This window comes from Toxotes jaculatrix, chromosome 2 (assembly GCF_017976425.1).
Source record: "Toxotes jaculatrix isolate fToxJac2 chromosome 2, fToxJac2.pri, whole genome shotgun sequence".
Classification (NCBI taxonomy): Eukaryota; Metazoa; Chordata; class Actinopteri; family Toxotidae; genus Toxotes; species Toxotes jaculatrix.
The window spans coordinates 19,200,129-19,216,901 of NC_054395.1; the positions used below are offsets into that span (position 1 = coordinate 19,200,129).

Below are 16,773 nucleotides of genomic sequence, written 5' to 3' on the forward strand. Positions count from 1 at the left end.
GATGCTAAGTCAGATTTTGCTCTTTTTTTTTTTTTTTTTTTTTTTTTTTTTTGAAACTCCTGTGCTTGCAAATGCCAGTCCATTTCCACAGTGCAGTAATTGGATGCCAAACCCAGTAGCAGAGGTTTTGTTGAAATTTTGACAGATTATTCACAGCTCATTCCTCCTGTCCACTTATGACAAGAAAATTACCCACATTATGTATACTAATGCATTCTGATAGTGTCCCCCACCATGTCCCCTGTGCTTGTTTCTTTTACTTGAAAAATGTAAACTTTGGTTGGGTGCAAAATTCTGAGCTTTGAAAGTGTGTAATTTTTCCAGACCTGGACAAATGATGCCATCCTCATATATTGTGCAGTTTTCTGAGGCTCACCACAAAGACAAAGCTTCTGCCTGTAAAAATTACAAAGAGCTTGATTAGCTGGGGTTGACAAAGAGGTACAGATTTGTCACGTGTCCATTTCGTGTGTCTGTGTGTGTGTTTTGTGTGTATCCTCTTAGCTGGGCATTCACGGCTACGCCTTTGCAATCACCAACAACGGCTACATCCTTACACACCCAGATCTACGGCCACTTGTGAGTATTACCTCCAGCACCATTCAAATGCTCTGTAACGAGTTAACTGAGAGTGAACCTTATTATCATAACAATCCCTTTTACGGTGTAGAGATTGAAGTTCAAATGTATTAATTTATTTTGTACAGACGACTTAGGAATACTAACTCTTGAGTTCATGTCAAGTCAATTACTGATTTTGCTGTCACATTGTGATGCCGATGGACATAGAAAATGTGTGCGTAGTTGTGTGGGTGCTCTATGTCTATGTGCCGTGAGCTCTGTGTGTGTGTGTTGGCTGCGTGGTGGTATGTAGATGAGGGGACTGTGTTCCAGGCCTCCGCTGTGCTGTGAATAGACAGAGATACAGCTTCTGAATGGCTGTGATTAACTCCATTGTACTCACTCACTCCTCTCACAAGAGGATGAGGGGAGAGAGAGGTACAGGGAGGGAGGGAGGGAGGGGGACTGAGGAAAGCTAGGAGCCTGCTTAATGTGAGAATAGGTGCAGAGAGTGACAAAGCTGGGTGCAACAGTGGATGAAAATGGAGAGATATGGAGGGATGAGAAGAGAACAGACAGTGAGACAGACAGACAGATGGTTTAATGGCGGTCTAATTAAAGACATTAATGAACAGTGTTTAACAACTAATGAGAGGTGGGAGGCTGTCCTCACTGACAGATGAAGAGGAGGACTCACAAGTACACACATACAGCAGACACACACAAACACATATCATACACAGCGATAAGCCCAGTACTCTGGCCTGTGTCACCTTTATTTATTGTCCATATCAAACAGGGTATGTGGGCCAGAGGAGAGGAGAGAAGAGTAGAGAGGAAATGACACATAAATGAACATCACACATACACAAAATCTGGTCATCCCTTTAAAATATTTCAGTTGGTGGTATAGTTTTGACATTTTGGGAAATTCTCTCATTTGCTTCTGTGCGTAGTGGTGAGAAGAGTGACACCGGTCTGATGTCTCTCTGTTACGTATGAAGCTAGAGACAGGAGATGATCAGCTTAGCTTAGCCTGGTTGCCTGGTCACCTCACAGTGATAAGAAGACTTCAGGAAGTCACTGCACCCACTACGAAATAGTCTCTGTGAAAACCACAAATTGCCATTTTTACTTTTGTGTATATGCACAGATTAAGCAAGTAAGATATATTGTGTTGATTACTGTTAATGAGAATTGGAGGAGCTAGTTGGTGGATTCTTTTTTTTTTTTTAACTTTAGACAGAGCCAGGCTAGCTAGAAACAGCTAGCCTGGCTAAATAAAGACCGGAAGCAGGCAGAAACGCCTGCTTCCGGTCTTTATTTAAACTAACCGTCTCCTATCTGCCTTCTCTTGTATCCTATCCTGTCAGAAAATACATTCTCATTTGTGATTTATTATTTGCTAGTTTGCAGCTTTTATTTTGCAGCTTCTCAAATTCTGCTGTTATCTGGTTTATATCATTGTAAATAGACTGTCACTGGGTTTTGGATTTAATGTTGAACAAAACAAACCATTTGAGATTGTCACTTTGGACTGAAATTTTATTGACTATTATAATATATAATTCAGAAAAAACTGATAGAATAGCTAGGTTCATTGGTCATAATTTTATTATTAATGGGTTTCTGCTTTAGTATGGTATATTCTTTCATTTTATTCAGTATCTTTCTATGTGTGTGTGTGTGCATGTGTGTGTACATGGGTCTGTGTGTCCAGTATGGGGATGGCAAGAAGCGAAGGAAGCCGAACTACAGCAGTGTGGATTTGTCTGAGGTGGAATGGGAGGATAAGGACGACACGGTGAGATGCTTGTAGTAAGTCTACATTAAGCATCATCATGACACCCCAACATAAAAATCTGGTGTTTGAAATTTGGTATGTGTTTTGTGTTGCTAGCTGAGAAATGCCATGGTCAACAGGAAGACGGGGACCTTCTCCATGGAGGTGAAGAAGAGTGTCGACAAAGGGGTGAGGAGTCCAACATTCAGACATGCACAAACACACACTAACAAGCACTTTTCAGATGGTCCCAAAGGGTGAGCCAGAGAAAATACTCAGCAGGGAGAATCCACTCTGCCAAGGGGTTGTTACACTTGGCACAGTAATGCACAGGATTGACTAGGGGATTTTGTTTCTGATTTGGTTTGCTCTGCATGCATGGGTGTGTGTCTGTCTGTGTGTGAGCCCCTTATCTCCACCAAGCACATGTTGCTGAATACGGGAGAGACAGCAGCCCAGTGATTCTCTTTTACTACTTGCCTGTCTGAGAGAGAGAGAGAGAGAGAGAGAGAGAGGGAGAGGGAGAGGGAGAGAGGGAGGCATTCAGGTGTGTGTCTGTGTGAGCGTGCCTGCACTTTGCATTTTCAAAGCTTAGTCAAGAGCATTATACATTAGCCTGATTATTAAGCATTCAATATGTAAATGCATATCTGCAGACACACATATACACACACCCAAATCTACACACACATGCAAATCCATAATCCTTATCCAGATACTCACACTGCACAACCACACATCCGTCTGCAGAGTAACAGGTTTTGTGACAAACTGCTAATCCAGAGCATGTACTCCCTGCGCCACTAGATGGAGCCACAATACAGGGAATCGCATCAGATAACTGCCATCACACTGCCTACTGTTTACTGTAGCGTATAATAGAATTTATTAATCTCCTTTATTTCAGAAACGTGTACTGGTGTTGCATAATGATTACTACTACACAGACATAAAGGGGACTCCTTTCAGGTAAGGAGACATTTATGTGAGCAGTGACAGAACCATGACTAGTCCCAGTTTTTTCGGCACAATAAAGAACTGGTGAGTTTTCAATTTAGATTTTTTTTTTTGTCATTTTCAGTCTGGGGGTAGCTCTTTCCAGAGGCCATGGGAAGTTTTTCTTCAGAGGCAATGTCACAGTGGAGGAAGGTAGGAAATCCTTCCCTCCTTTTCTGCATTGCTCACTTCTACTCTTTATCATCTCCGTCTGTTTTGCTCTGTCTGCGTAAAACTCTCTCCCTCATTGTCTTTCATTGTTTTTGTATCCCTGTCTCTCACTCAGCTAACTCAGCTGCGGTGGTGAAAGACGTATTCAGATCATTTACTGAAGTAAAAACAGTAATAACAGATTATATAATTCTATATAGTATAATATTCCATTACAACTAAAAGTCCTGCTCCTGAAGTAAAAATACAAAAGCATTATCAGCAAAATATTCTAGTTTAAGCTAGGAAAGGACATTTTTTATATGGCTATAGTACTTACTTACTCTACACCACTCATAACATATACATAACAAGGCATTATTTTTCATCTAGTCTGTCTCTACTCCTATTTTCTTCCATCTCTCTGTTGCTCACACCCTCACACACACATTCAGTAGTAATGTAGTGATAATGAACCCAAAAGCCACAATTGGACAGGAAGTTAAATATTTCTTTAGTGGCTCCTTAGGTGTGTTGTACTTGTCCTTGTCTCGACAGTGCGTATGTGTGCCTCTGTGTGTATTTGTGTCTATTTTTATGTCCAGCCTCATGCATGTTAATATTCATGTGGTGTATGTGTCTGTGTCTGTGTGTTTCTCTAAACATGTCCATCATGCGGAGCCCTCTGAGCATGACTTGGCTCTTCCTGATCTAATCAGACCTGTCACATCCGTTCAAAAAGCACATTTTTCACCCCCGGTGTGTGTGTGTGTGTTTTAAGTGTGTGTGCATTTGAGGTGTAGATGCCTACCCCTGTTATTATGAGTTCATATTGAGTGCCTTTGCGGATTTAGTTTGAGATATATAGTTCTTATTTCGTTACAGGGCTTCATGACTTGGAGCATCCTGATGTAGCCCTGGCAGATGAGTGGTAAGAGTATATCGACATTGCTGTATGTTTCTGTTCTGACCCGATCATCATCCCTTACACGAGAGGCACTGTGGTTGGGCTCCATGCTAAATATTATGCCGCATTATAAAATCAAACAAAGTTACAATTTCACAGCAGTACAACAGTTATACAACAGCTTTGGGATCTGTAGGACTTTGACTTGATGGTTTGTGTCACTTGATGACTTGTGGTCACTAGGATTGGGAGCCAACATCTAAACAAATTACAGTAAGCGCTTTTCAAACTAAACTTGCAAATGTGAAAACCATCTTTGTTTTACTTCACATTTAATTCATTGTAGATGCCCTGCAATCAAAAAGCTACTGAAAGCAACTGGATTATATTACCGAGGTTAAATAGTTATTGCAGTTTCAAGCAGATAATCAGTGATCAGCTGAGAAATCAGTTTTGAAAGGAAACTATCTGGAGCCATTTATGACTGTGTGTTATATGTCATTATAACAAATGTCTGTATTGTCCAATCTTGTCATATGACAGGACATACTGCAACACAGATGAGCACCCAGAGCACCGCTACCTGTCCCAGATAGAGGCGATCAAACTCTACCTCAGTGGCCACGAACCCCACCTACAATGTCGGTTAAACATCATCTGCAGACCAGTTTGCTTTACTGATATCAACTGATGTTGACTAGCTAATGAGCATGAATTTTTTTTTTGCTTTGTTAGGTGACAAGGAGCTGATTCAGGAGGTGCTCTTTGATGCAGTGGTGACTGCTCCTTTGGAGGCATACTGGACCAGCCTTGTTCTCAATAAATCTGAGTATGTCACTGAAGGACAAAATCTTACAGTCTATTATACAGAAAAATCCTAGACTTGTGCAAACATTTTTTTCTTTTTTGACTGTGCTGATAGCAGGCATGCTGTGTAAGAGTGCACATTTGCAGGTGATCTGTTTGTCGTTTCACAGGAACTCTGATAAAGGAGTGGAGATAGCCTACCTGGGTACAAGAACAGGCCTTTCCAGAATTAACCTATTTGTGGTGCCTGACGAGCTTACAAACCAGTAAGTATTCTGACTTTATGTATGTATCTATGGATACTTAGATGTACTCTGTAGAGAGTGTGTACACAGGCTCCATTTCAGTCTCCAAAGAGCATATTCTGTTTCACATATGCATCATTTATATCATCACCTTTGTTTCCTGTCTGCTTCAAGAGACTTCCTGACAGCTGAGGACAAAGAGGGGGTGTTCAACGCCGATCACTTTCCCCTGTGGTACAAGAGAGCGGCAGAACAAGTTCCTGGTACCTTTGTCTACTCTCTACCTTTCAACACAGGTTAGTTGTACATTTCAGTACAAGAGATGATAAATCAATTCTCCTCGCAAAGGCCAATGTTTAGAGATAAGTCAGATATCACTTTTAAATTTTTTATAGCTCTACACAGTTATCATTTTATTACTACCGTAATAAAATGATCCTTATAGCCTCTGTAAGAACGGCACCACCAAGTGTCTGAAAGTTTACAGAAACAAACTGGAAAGTGCTACAGTATAAGGTGATCCAAAACAAGCTTACAGTTTGTCAAATACACAAATAAAATTATATGTCACTTGTATTACAAGGACCTTTTTTAAACATCCTCTTTTTTTTCCCTTTTCACCCATATTTGGTCATTTTCTCTGGCCATGCATCTCTGCCTCCCCTTCCTCTCTTATTAATTCTGGGCTGTGTTCTTGTGGAAAGGACTGATTGCTGTGGGTTGAAATAAGATACGTTAGGAAGAGGTTCAGCCCTTTCCATAGTGACTTGGCCAGAACACACACACACACACACACACAGGCACCTCACACATATTCAGTTTAACTATGTCTCTAAGAAATGGTTTCTCCTCCAAAGGGAGAATGTGTTCTCATCTGTCCTCAGCCTCAGGCCTTCCATTAGTGCCAGCTAATACAAGTGATCTGAAAGCCTCTTATTTACTCAGCGGACTTGCCTTGGATGCACTCTTCCTCTCAGGACTGTGGCAGTTAGCTGTAGCCATGAAATAGTACTCTGTGGTATTTATGTTCAGTGCTTCTCTCTCCAATCACCCTGTGGTCAGTTCAGAACTAATATAAGAAATCATGATATGACTGTGATGTGAACTCTGTGTGTGCTGTGTTTGTGTGTGCTCATGTGTGTGGCTTAGGAACAGAAAACAAGAGTGTTGTATTGGCCAGCACTGCCATTCAGCTTCTGGATGAGAGGAAATCACCCATAGCTGCGGGTAAGTGGGAACTCAAGTGGCTCTTTCTCACTCTCTCTCTCTTTCTCGCACACACACACACACTCCTACACTGACAGAGGCTGAAGTATTCTCTTCCTTACACTGTTATGCCGTAGAGGCTTTGTTTCCCTGGTCCACACTTGTCTACCCCGACTTCTTTTCCTCTTTTTTGAGTCGAAACACTCACTTCCCACATATACTGACTACGTTGCTTTTTTTGGTCAGCACGCCTGCCCCTGCATGAACGTATGCTCAGAAGAAGGCGAGAGTGCAACATAGCATTGACGTTTACATCCAAGAATATTTATGCCTAAATATATTAATAGAAGCCAGTTTCATGAATGCCTTTTGTGCAGTCATTTTTCTGCCTCTGTGTGTATTTAAGGCATATTGTGGCGTAGAGGATTTCTTTGTGGCCTGCCTCATCTCACATCCTGGTGACTCAGACGCCCCACAATGTCACGCCCATATAATGCAACTTGGTGCAATCAGCAAGTTGATGGTATGAAGTGCGGCCCTTGTTCTGTTAGCCATCATCTTGGTTGGAGAGGAAAGAAAAGGCCGATTAAATGGAAGAAATGGGTTAAAAAAAGTGTGAGGTTAGAAATAGAGACATATGCTTTCACAGCAGTTGTGGTATTTAGGAAAGTTGTGATATGAGATCATTTGCTACCCACCTCTCCCCAAAGGCACGAGACGACTTTCAGTCATTGTTCTCTGTGTTATGTAACTAATGCCACACTTTTACTGTAGCACTGTACAGATGAGGATGACAGGTTAAGAAAATACATAATGTATTTTTGTTTGCAAGTGACCAAGCAAGTTTTTTGACATGACAAAAATTGTAATTAACGTAAAGAAAGTTTGAAGCAACTATTACAGCTTCTGATGTGGCTGCTAAAAAAGGCAGCTAGGTATAGATGTGTGTCATATTCCTCAGGCAGCTATGCTTGCAGCAAGGTGCCTCCAATTTTGTTCATGTTTATCCCCCTCTTTTATGCTTTTGGAAGTCTTGTTTTCCCATTGTGTTTTACATCAACAGCTTTACTAATCACACACATGATGATGTCTAAAATGAGTAACGTATTCCATTCAAATATAGTACACAGTACAGCATGCAGAGGATGTGGAGTATTGCAATCCTTTCCACCCCCAATATATGCACCAAGGGCCAATGCGGAGCACAGCTTTTGCTTCATATTAAAAACCTCTTTAGATGCTTATCTATGTAAGTTCCCTTGTCAACACATGAGGACTGATAATGCCAGCGGAGGAATCACAGAAAAATATGTGGGCAGAAGAAAGAAAAAGTGAAGAAAGGAAAAAGAGGAGAATCTTTTGAAAATGCAGTGATAAAATACGAGAAGAAATAAAAGGGCAGAGAAAGAGAAAATTATTTCACGGTGCCTGAATGCGTTGACATGAAAGCAGTGCATTGTGGGTACTCTTGGCCTGGGGGAAACCACTGGAGCATAAGGACAGAGATGGGAGAGTCTGTGTGGTGCCACAGCGCACGCACACACACACACACACACACATACACACGCGTACATGCACATAGAGTGTGCATCAGATTTCTAGCCAAGCGGCACACAAGCAGCCCACAGTTTACACCAGCCCACAGTATTATTTGACCCTGTTGACTCGATCACTATTCTTTTAAGATAGCATCGTTCTCTCAGATCTTGTTTAGAAGCAATCCAAATGACTAATCAGCAACAAGGATTCATGAAGACCCTATTGTTACAGTGGGTGCTGACGTACAATAATGGCAATCCTGCTTGTCAGATCGGGGGATGTATGTAAGGATGATTTTATATAAGAGAGTCAGATGGGAGGAGAGATGTAGGCTAGAATGCAAATTTAGTGTGGGCCGGTTAGGGCCAGTTTTCACTGCCCTGCGCTCCACTGAGCTGTAGACTTGTGAATACGCTAATACACTAACTTAACAGGACAGGCTGATGACATCACGCACCACGGGCCCTGCAGACATTGCTTGAGTCACAACGTTAACGTGTGCGTACATACATGCTCGCGTGTGTGTGTGTGTGTCTGTGTTTGTGGTCACATCCTGAGTCACGTGCAGTGGATCTGCTGTGGTAAGAAACACAGAGCTATAACAGTGAGGTTGGACAGTAAGACCAAAGGCATCTGTGTACATTCATGTGTCCACACGCTGCACCGCGGCTACACCAAAAATTACTTGTGATGGCTAATTATCGAAACATAGATAATAATGATGCTTGCACTGCACACAAGCTACATTTTTTAATATAGACTAAAAACACTGCCTAAAATATATGCTCTCTGTGACATTTTACATGTAATAATATAATGAAGAGACAATTTAGACACCTGATAATGCATCATAGCTATGGAATTCCCTTGTAATGGTACCAGTTAACTCCATCAGAAAAAAAAAAGATTGAGCAATATCCAAAATGGGAAAACGTCCTACGTAAGACACAAAAATTGTATATTTTATATCTTATTCTATATATATCTTTTCCAAGTAGCAAACTATTTAAGTAATAATCACAGCATTCTCATTGAAATATGTGTATGTTTCACCATTTGCTCCTGTCAGGTCTTTTGACATGATAATGATTCAACTTCATTAACCCAAAAGAAAATGTCACAGTGCCAACATCAAATTAAACCCAAAACGCACCCATGCGTCACTAATTTTAAGATTACAACTGCAACGCTTCACATGAGGGGTATTTCCCTGCTTTTATGATCATTTGATTTTACTGTGACATATTTCATTTGTATGGCTTCAGAAAATGTGGCTTAGTTTTCAGAATAGAGTTTTTCTTTGATTTTCATATTGTAAAATGGTACAATCACAATAATAGTTTACCCACACGAACAATTTGACAAGTACACTCTAACAGTAAGATTCACTCCAAAATGGACAAAACATCCCTCTTTTAATGATGCTTTCTCCATTCTCAAATTAATTGCCAGTATACATACAGCAATCATTTAAAATGCTTCCCTTTATTTTATATAATACATACTGAAGGACATGACTACCATTATGTAATCAGCATTAACTCACAAACAAACTGATCTCAAAAACTGTAGTTCTAAAAGTTTGTATGTGTGTGTGTGGGTGTGACTGTGTGCAGCAGGATGAGAATTCAGACTTATGAACCCGTAAAGTCATAGAAAAACAACAAGGCTGAGTCCAGGTTTTGTTGCTGTTTTTCATTTTAGTTTGTTTCATTATTGCTTCAACGAATTTCCCATCTTCACTTCAGCGGTCAGGAAAAATATCCTTTACGAAAACAGGTTTCCTCCTCAAAACTATATCATGTTATTAGGCACAGACTCTTAAATTCTCTATAAATATGTGCATACAGTATACATCTCCACACAACCTTTCAAGCACAAATGAAACACTGACACAAACACTTTCATTCTTTGTCTCATACTCTCACGTTAATGATACGAGCAACTTAGAACAGAACAGAACTGACAGCAGCTGCCTACTATGAGTTTTCAAAATGACCTCAAAATCAGACTCAAAATTATGAACAACAACCAAAAGACAACCAAAATCTGAAATCCATTTTAAATACCAGAGCTCTACTACTATACCTACAAATACACAATTATAAATATATAGCAGTTTGTTCCTATCTGTGATATGCATTTCTCTGACAAAATGGAACTGAATTGAATTCTTTGGCCTGCCCCTCAAACCCACATACAGTAAAAGATACTCTCATCAGTGCATAGTCAAATACCTGTGGAATTTAGCTACCCAAGCCTCAGAAATGAGGTGAACATACAGTACGCACACATAAAGAATTTCACTCTCTCTCGTCTTTTTTTTCCCTCACAAACATACATGCACAAGCACACATATGGCATCCAGACACGATCAGGTTAAAGGGTCGAGGCCCAGGTTTTAAGTCCAGGGTTTATGTTATCATCTCCTAGGCAATAGCATTCTCCAGTGGCTCCTTCTCATCTGCTGTGGCATGATCTGCCCCCTGCACTGCTGCCAGCTCCTCGTTCTTCTTTAGCTCCCGCTGATATTTGGCCATGATAGCGGCGTAGGCGCAGCCATACACTGCTGCAGCCAGCATCATCAGACACACGATTCCACACACTACGCCGGTGATGATCACTGTGGCAATAGCGTGGCGCAAGTTGACAGGCCGCTGCTTCTGCTTAGTTTCACACTCTGGCAGATTTCCTCCTCCCCCTCCTCCTCCTCCTCCTCCACCACCAAAGCCCTCCCCCATTGCCATGGGGACATGAAGAGCATGGCTAGAGGGATGAGCATGGTTACCATGGGTGTGGCCTCGCATTAGCCTCTCAGACTCCAGGTGGTGTATGTTGGCAAACAGGTAATGGTAGCTTGTGGTCATGCAGGCGTGAAAGAGCTGGTAAGGGACTTTCTGCAGGTCTCTATCCCTCATTTCTTCTGGCTGGGAGCAAAGCACCTCATCCACCACTCCACCTTGAGATCACAATTAGACAGTTAAATTAGAGAGTGATTGGAAAAGACAGGTGTGAGGGGCACGAATGAAGAGGGAGTCATGCAACAGTCAGTTGTGTATTATAAGCACATTACCTGCTGTTCATGGCCCATTTAGTTTTTTGGCAGCTTTCTACAGAGGAGGCCATGATCACAATCATCATAACTGAGCCTGAACCAACCCATTACTTTGAGATATTTATTAATATAGGATGTAATGGCTTACTTTAATGGGGCTGCACTAGCAAGTGTTAGATGATTAACAGCTCAAATAGTCTCTGTTGGATCACTGAAACGGAGTGAATCGAGTCTGTTGGAGAAAGCGCTGTGTTAGGACTTCATCAGCTGTCCTCTGTGTGTCCCTTAAATCTCTTTATTATTCATCTCTCTGAATTCATGTTGAGCATTCTCTGTCAAACATTTGTCTTTCTGCCTGTCTTATTAACCACTGGCTTTCTGTTAAGCATACATCCGTGTATCTGGGTCCATTGTTCTGGTTTACAGTAATTGGAATTTTCAGCCTTTAAGACAAAAGATGTGTCAGGGTAACACAGGAATGTAGGCGGGCTAGCCAACTCCCAGCACGCCCAGCTTTCACTATACAGTGGTTATTTTGTTATCTAATGCATGCAGGGGTTGGTCTGGCATGGAAAATGATGCAGGTTGCAATTCAACTCTTAATCACTCCGTATAGGCCCACTGTCTCTGGTTATAGAGACCACCACCATAGTTAGAAGAACTGCCACATAGATTGCCTAACATCATCACATTATTCAGGACATTTTTATTGATGGATGGCACTTTTTGCTTTAAGGTCAATCAATGTCTGTGAATCAAGAGTCACAATAAAGACTACCGCAAATGTTGTAAATTGTCGCCCCCATAATATTATCCAATATGAATTTGATATGCATGTGGTCACCTCGTCAAACCGGAACCTACAGCCTACATTCGTTCCACATGAGACTCAAACATGTGACACACTTATTCCACCATCTTTTATAACTGGACAGGCCTTTTAGCTTTGTCTTAACTTCACTGTGTCCAAGGGCAAAATATATAACAGTATATCCATGTGGCGTCAGCCAGACTTTTTAAATCCCTAAAAGAAGCTCTCTTGTTGTGTGAACTGACCACTCTATTATAAAGTCCAGCCATTTCTACTAGTTTTAGGGTACTTTCTTGTGTTAAAGGTCAGTATTACCATAATGAAATATTACCATAATTTAATACTGTGCCCAGCAGGAAAGGCATTGTGATGGATGAATACTTGAAACATTGCAGACATTCCCCAGCCACTGCCTAGAGCTACTAGTGGTCTAACCTTTAAAGAGGTAGGTCTCCAGCCAGAGTTTGAGGCCTATGAGCTGGCAGTCACACCTCCAGGGGTTGCCTCGTAGTGTGAGGCTGTCCAGGCGGGTGAGGGCCTCTAACAGGGAGCGGTCCAACCGTGTTAGCCTGTTGTGTGCCAGCCCCAGGTGGCTAAGGTTCCTCAAACTGTCCCCCATGGCTCCAGGCAAACCCCACAGGCTGCGAAGAAGGGACATGGCAAGGAAATGAGATAAGATACAATGAGTTATGTGGTATCAAGTTTACAGTGAGTATTGTTCAGGAAAGGACAAATAACGATTTGATCTGTTCCAGTTTGTTGCTTAACCTGTTGTGTGAGAGGTCAAGGTGTGAAAGCGAGCGGATAGATCCAAGCAACCGTTTGTCAAGCTCTCTCAGGCTGTTGTAGGCTAGGCTGAGGCGCTGTAGAGTCCTGAGACCCAGCAGAGCAGTTGGCGAAACAGATGTTATAGAGTTATTAGATAGATCAAGAATGCGGACAAGTGGTATTTCTCTGAAAGCCATCGATCCCAGCCCCCTGATGCGGTTATCTTGGAGATAGAGTTCTTGAGTGTCTGGATGCAGTCGTCGGGGGATGTCATATAGGCCTTGACCCCGACAGTCTACTACTTTGGTGTTGCTGTTGCAGCTACACTCCTTTGGACAGGCATGTGACAAAGAGTGGAGGGATAGGAGGGCAAACACGAGAACCACTGTGGAGACAAGGAGACATAATGTTGAATTAGACATCAAATTTCTATTACAATTTGCAGCTAAATATGACAAAATACAGCTACATATATATATATATATATATATTATGGTTTAAAGATTTTATTTTCAAAGATGAATAAAGATGTGATCTCTTTGAGCAATGCGGCAGCCTACTATTATATAATTACTTCAATATATACTTCAACCGCCATGGCCACTATCACTGGACCAGGGGATAAGGGATCAAATAAATTAGAGGATTTTTGTTTCGGCATAAATATCTGAAGTGATGTCTTTGGAAAAGAATGCAGTGCACTTTGCTTTTTTCTCAGAAAGCACAGTTCTTTGTTCAATGAGCAAGAAAGTAAACTTATTACTAATATGCCAACTCCCACCTCCCACCCCTCCTTAGACAGTGGCCCTTGGTGACTTCACCAAAGCCTCATAACCCCTCACCCACACTCCACCCACACACAAATCCATACACAGCAGATATTGGGTGTCTGATTCCCTTTGAGATGACTTCACATGTCCATTCCTTCTGGAACAGTACAGCAGTATTTATAGCATTGGCTGGACTAGCTCAAGGCTCAATGAAATGAAGCTCAGACTAGTGCCTGGGAATGGAGCTAGCTCACAAGTTACACTCAGAGATCATGAGCAGATAAGCTGCACTGTGTTTTTGTTTCCTTGGGTGCAACAGCTAAAATGTTCTGAATATTTAATGTTTTCTCAAATGGGAATGATCTAATTTTCTCTTGTATCAGGTGGCACCTCCCGCTGGAATCTTCACCTAATTTATGCTTTTGTGATCAGGCAGCTTTGAGTCTCACAACAACCTGATACTTATTTCCACTGTCATATTAGGAAACACTGCAGCTATTAACTGTGATAATCAAATAACCTTTGAGGGATGTTAAAATGAAAGGGGACAGTGTCTAATTGTTTAAACTCTGTAGTCACACAACACTCAACTCACACAACTGCTGTTTAGCATTCAGCAGTTAACCAGCAGTATCATTTAGAAGATACCAACACCTTTGTCCTACAGTTCCCCTATTCTGTGAAAAAACACTATTGTGGCATAGTCTAATAATTGGAGTGACAGTCTTTCATTTAAAAGCATGTAATCATTATTATGGACTAATGTTATTGCTTGTGGACTTGTTGCAGTGAATTGTGATTTGCAGGTTCAGAAATATCCAGGTGCAGGCACTCCCAGGTCTATTCTCAGGTGTTAGTTTGGTAGAATGGCTCTTGGCAGTGTTGCTGTGATGATATTACGTTGCTTGAGTTGAGATTTAGTCTAGTAAATTTCGCTGTAGCACAAAGCCCAGTGTTAATTGCATCCTTGTTAATGAAACCAGTGTGTGTATGCAAGAGTGCATTCAATCACATGTGCTTGCACATGTGATTGAATGTGCATCTAATCATAAACGAACTCATATACATACAACGCATACACAGAAACAGAGCATCAGCTCAGTGGAGCGTTGTAGCAGCAGCTCTGGAATGAGGTCAACACAGGAGAATGGCTCTTTGCTCTGATGTGTCCCTCCAGCCCAAAGTACACACAGAGGAGCTTGTAATGACATGCACACACAACCCACATCAAGTACCACTTTAAATCAGCTCAGTGCCTGTGTCGATACCTATTTGCAACAGGAAACATTTTGAGAGCAACGTTAATGTACAGCTACAAACATAGAAGTGTGACTGTAAAGTTGACGTGTGTTGCATCTAACTGTTTTACTTCAGCAACTGTTACAAGCAAATCAACATCACTCAGTTATACAACAATTTACACAACACACTCGTCTCAGCAGCTGATAGCAGCCTGCCTGGCCATATACAAATACACACGCACACACATATACACAAATGTATTCATGCTGACACATGGAGCTCCTACCTCTCATGTCTGCCAGACGTCCTTTTGTCACTTGCATTTGGTGTTGTTTTATCTCCCTTTTTGGATTCTAGTGATTGTCATTGGTTGATGATCCATTAGCCATCAGTAAGGTTGAGATTAGCTCGTCCTGACTCTCATCTGTGAAGCTTGATATGGTCAATAGGTGGTAATTAGAGAGGCCGAGATCAGCAGCAGAAACCTGTGTTGCCCTCAGGATCCCCCAACACTGCCTGCACGGGCATGAAACCCCATCAGAGCGGGCAGATCAGAGCACAGAGCTTACTGCCAGCCAGCCAGTCTGGGAATCACTGGAGTTAGGGAGATCTGCCTCTCTCTCTTTTTCTCTCTCTCTCTCGCTCTGTATCTCTCTCTGTTGCTCTCTCACTGTCTCTCAACCCCTCGTGCTGTCTCTTGTATTTTTCTTCATGATTTTTTTGCCCGTGTTTCTATTTTCCCTTTTCTCTTGCTTCATTTTATTTAATTTCTGCTCCTCTGTTGAACCCAAATCAACACTCTGTTCTGCTCTGTTTCTCTCTTGCTCTCTGTTTTGCTGGCTCGCTCTTCCTGTCCCCAGTTGTATTGGTTAGTGTGATGGTGTGTCATCTCCCAGTGGACAGCTGTGCCTCTTAAATCACACTCACACACATTCAATGACATTCACGTTACCTCCTATTGCTCTGGCAAGAGTTGAACAAGCCAAAATTAGATTTGGATTGCAGTGTGTCTAAACAAATACTCGAACACACTGAACACAGTCGGAGGATGCCCATTGCTGTGGCTTGCTCTGAAGATATTATGCACGAGCCGTGGGCAGGAGTGGTGACAGAACACGCCCCCAGCACAGCAACACAGAACTCACAAACACACACATACTCATGCGCACACGCACACAGCAGGATATTAAGCTGTTGCAGTAAATTTACATGGATTTTTTTCCCCCCCTTTTTTTTTGCATGTAAATGGATTGGCTGAGCTCATGGGTCGCTTCAAGGAGAAGCAAAAAACTGAACAAAGGAAGAGAGAGAAAGAGATTAATGATTGAATCATTTTAACGATGAATATGATTAAGCTTACAAGCTGACCTTGGCTTGCAGTGCCCTCCCTAGTATTTGCCCTCCTGTCCATCCATATTTATATCCATTCTTCTGCTGAAGGGCATGACAATTATTTTCATTCTGTCATGTATAGTAAAAATTGAAGTCCGGATGCGTCACCAGCTTATATTTAGTTGAATTATTGGGGTAAATGTGTGAAAATACCAGCCTTGAGCAATTACTGCGCTCATGGGGATGCTTTAAAAAACAAAAAATGCATGCACTGGGGTTTAAACCTGCACACTCGCGCACACACACACACTCATATGCACACTTCAGTGATCATGTACACCTACACAGGCAAATACATCCTCAAATGTGTGATGACACCTTTGTATCTGCTAAAAGCCCATATGGTTGATGTGTCCAGACAGTCTGTAGTGTTTGTGGTACAATGTCTAAAAATGTTAAGCATCAAGTTACCCAAAATAGAGAGAGAGAGAAAACATGCCCTACTATTCCTCCTCTGACCAGAATGCCTTATATTACCACCATGTGACTCATGTATCTCCTGTGATGCATTTAATGCATGTGACATTGAAGCCTTAAGGGC

The 16,773-nt window shown here is 41.7% G+C and overlaps 2 protein-coding genes across 2 annotated transcripts in view; one reads left to right on the forward strand and one right to left on the reverse strand.

Moving 5' to 3' along the window:
* cacna2d3a (calcium channel, voltage-dependent, alpha 2/delta subunit 3a) overlaps positions 1-16,773 on the forward strand; it is a 108,875-nt gene that overhangs the window by 73,961 nt on the left and 18,141 nt on the right. The window contains exons 16-26 of the mRNA XM_041060289.1: positions 505-579; positions 2,282-2,365; positions 2,462-2,533; positions 3,252-3,313; positions 3,426-3,493; positions 4,376-4,421; positions 4,941-5,038; positions 5,133-5,226; positions 5,375-5,470; positions 5,624-5,745; positions 6,599-6,676. Coding sequence (XP_040916223.1) covers positions 505-579; positions 2,282-2,365; positions 2,462-2,533; positions 3,252-3,313; positions 3,426-3,493; positions 4,376-4,421; positions 4,941-5,038; positions 5,133-5,226; positions 5,375-5,470; positions 5,624-5,745; positions 6,599-6,676 — 895 coding nt within the window. The remainder of the gene's footprint in view (positions 1-504; positions 580-2,281; positions 2,366-2,461; positions 2,534-3,251; positions 3,314-3,425; positions 3,494-4,375; positions 4,422-4,940; positions 5,039-5,132; positions 5,227-5,374; positions 5,471-5,623; positions 5,746-6,598; positions 6,677-16,773) is intronic.
* On the reverse strand, positions 8,993-15,685 carry LOC121196998 (leucine-rich repeat and transmembrane domain-containing protein 1). Its single transcript, XM_041060302.1, has 4 exons — positions 15,127-15,685; positions 12,829-13,213; positions 12,496-12,701; positions 8,993-11,153 (listed from the first exon to the last, which is right to left on the reverse strand). The coding sequence occupies exons 1-4, from the start codon at positions 15,161-15,163 to the stop codon at positions 10,624-10,626; spliced, it is 1,158 nt and encodes a 385-aa protein (XP_040916236.1). The 5' UTR covers positions 15,164-15,685; the 3' UTR covers positions 8,993-10,623.

Excerpts from the sequence above, each read along its gene's own strand:
- LOC121196998 (XM_041060302.1), bottom strand. The coding sequence starts at position 15,163 with ATGCAAGTGACAAAAGGACGTCTGGCAGACATGAGAG. Across the intron at positions 13,214-15,126 it reads ACGTCTGGCAGACATGAGAG|TGGTTCTCGTGTTTGCCCTC; the intron begins GTAGGAGCTCCA and ends TTGTCTCCACAG. Across the intron at positions 11,154-12,495 it reads GGAGACCTACCTCTTTAAAG|GTGGAGTGGTGGATGAGGTG; the intron begins GTTAGACCACTA and ends TGTGATCTCAAG.